This window comes from Condylura cristata, unplaced genomic scaffold (genome assembly GCF_000260355.1).
Source record: "Condylura cristata isolate star-nosed mole 26May11 unplaced genomic scaffold, ConCri1.0 scaffold00038, whole genome shotgun sequence".
In the NCBI taxonomy this organism is placed as follows: domain Eukaryota; kingdom Metazoa; phylum Chordata; class Mammalia; order Eulipotyphla; family Talpidae; genus Condylura; species Condylura cristata.
In genome coordinates, this window is record NW_004567139.1 from 8,879,182 (window position 1) to 8,879,822 (window position 641).

General features: G+C 73.2%; 1 protein-coding gene across 1 annotated transcript in view; it reads right to left on the reverse strand.

The window, feature by feature from the left end:
* RHBDF2 (rhomboid 5 homolog 2 (Drosophila)) overlaps positions 1–641 on the reverse strand; it is a gene marked incomplete at its 3' end in the record, with an annotated part of 15,241 nt that overhangs the window by 2,560 nt on the left and 12,040 nt on the right. Inside the window, exons 7-8 of the mRNA XM_012733002.1 lie at positions 480–608; positions 118–236 (exon numbers count right to left, since the gene is read on the reverse strand). Of these exons, the coding sequence (XP_012588456.1) occupies positions 118–236; positions 480–608 (248 nt within the window). The remainder of the gene's footprint in view (positions 1–117; positions 237–479; positions 609–641) is intronic.

Here is a 641-nt window from a genome sequence, read left to right on the forward strand (position 1 = left end):
GCTCAGCCGGCAGCCGCCCACCCACCCCGCAGGGGGACTGAAAGGGACCCGAGGCCCGGGGAGCCGCCGGCCGCCCCGACCCCTCCTTCTGCCCGGAGGACGGATCCCGGCACTCACAGGGGGAGCTGCACCCCATCGGGGGTCACGGGGGAGGCAGAGCGTGGGATCCCCCGGAAGTAGCTGGCAGAGAGTGGGGGAGACTCAAACACATCATCGGGCATGGAGCTCATCTCCTCCTGGGGTGGGGGGGTCGGGGCACACAAAGAGCGTGTGAGGCGCCGGCACCCACCCAGCACCCCGCGGCTGGGTCTGGGGCCGGGGCGGCCGGCGGGCTCCTTGGGGGCCTGTGCCAGCGGCCCTCTGCCCACCGCGCCTGCCCAGCAGAGATGGGCCGAGAGCTGCGGGAGGGACGCCCCGTCTGCCCACCCACGGGCCCGCGGGCCCCCCAGCCCTGCCCGGCACCCACACCCCACGCTTGCCTTACTAAAGAACGAGGAGTCAAATGTGTCGGCGCCGTCGACCGCGTCCTCTTCCAGGAAGCTGGGGTAGGCGAAGCTGCGCTTGACCACGCGGCACCGCTGTCCCGTGGTGTCCAGCACCGAGCGCCCCTGCACGGCACAGGCCCGCCGTCAGGCCGGCCA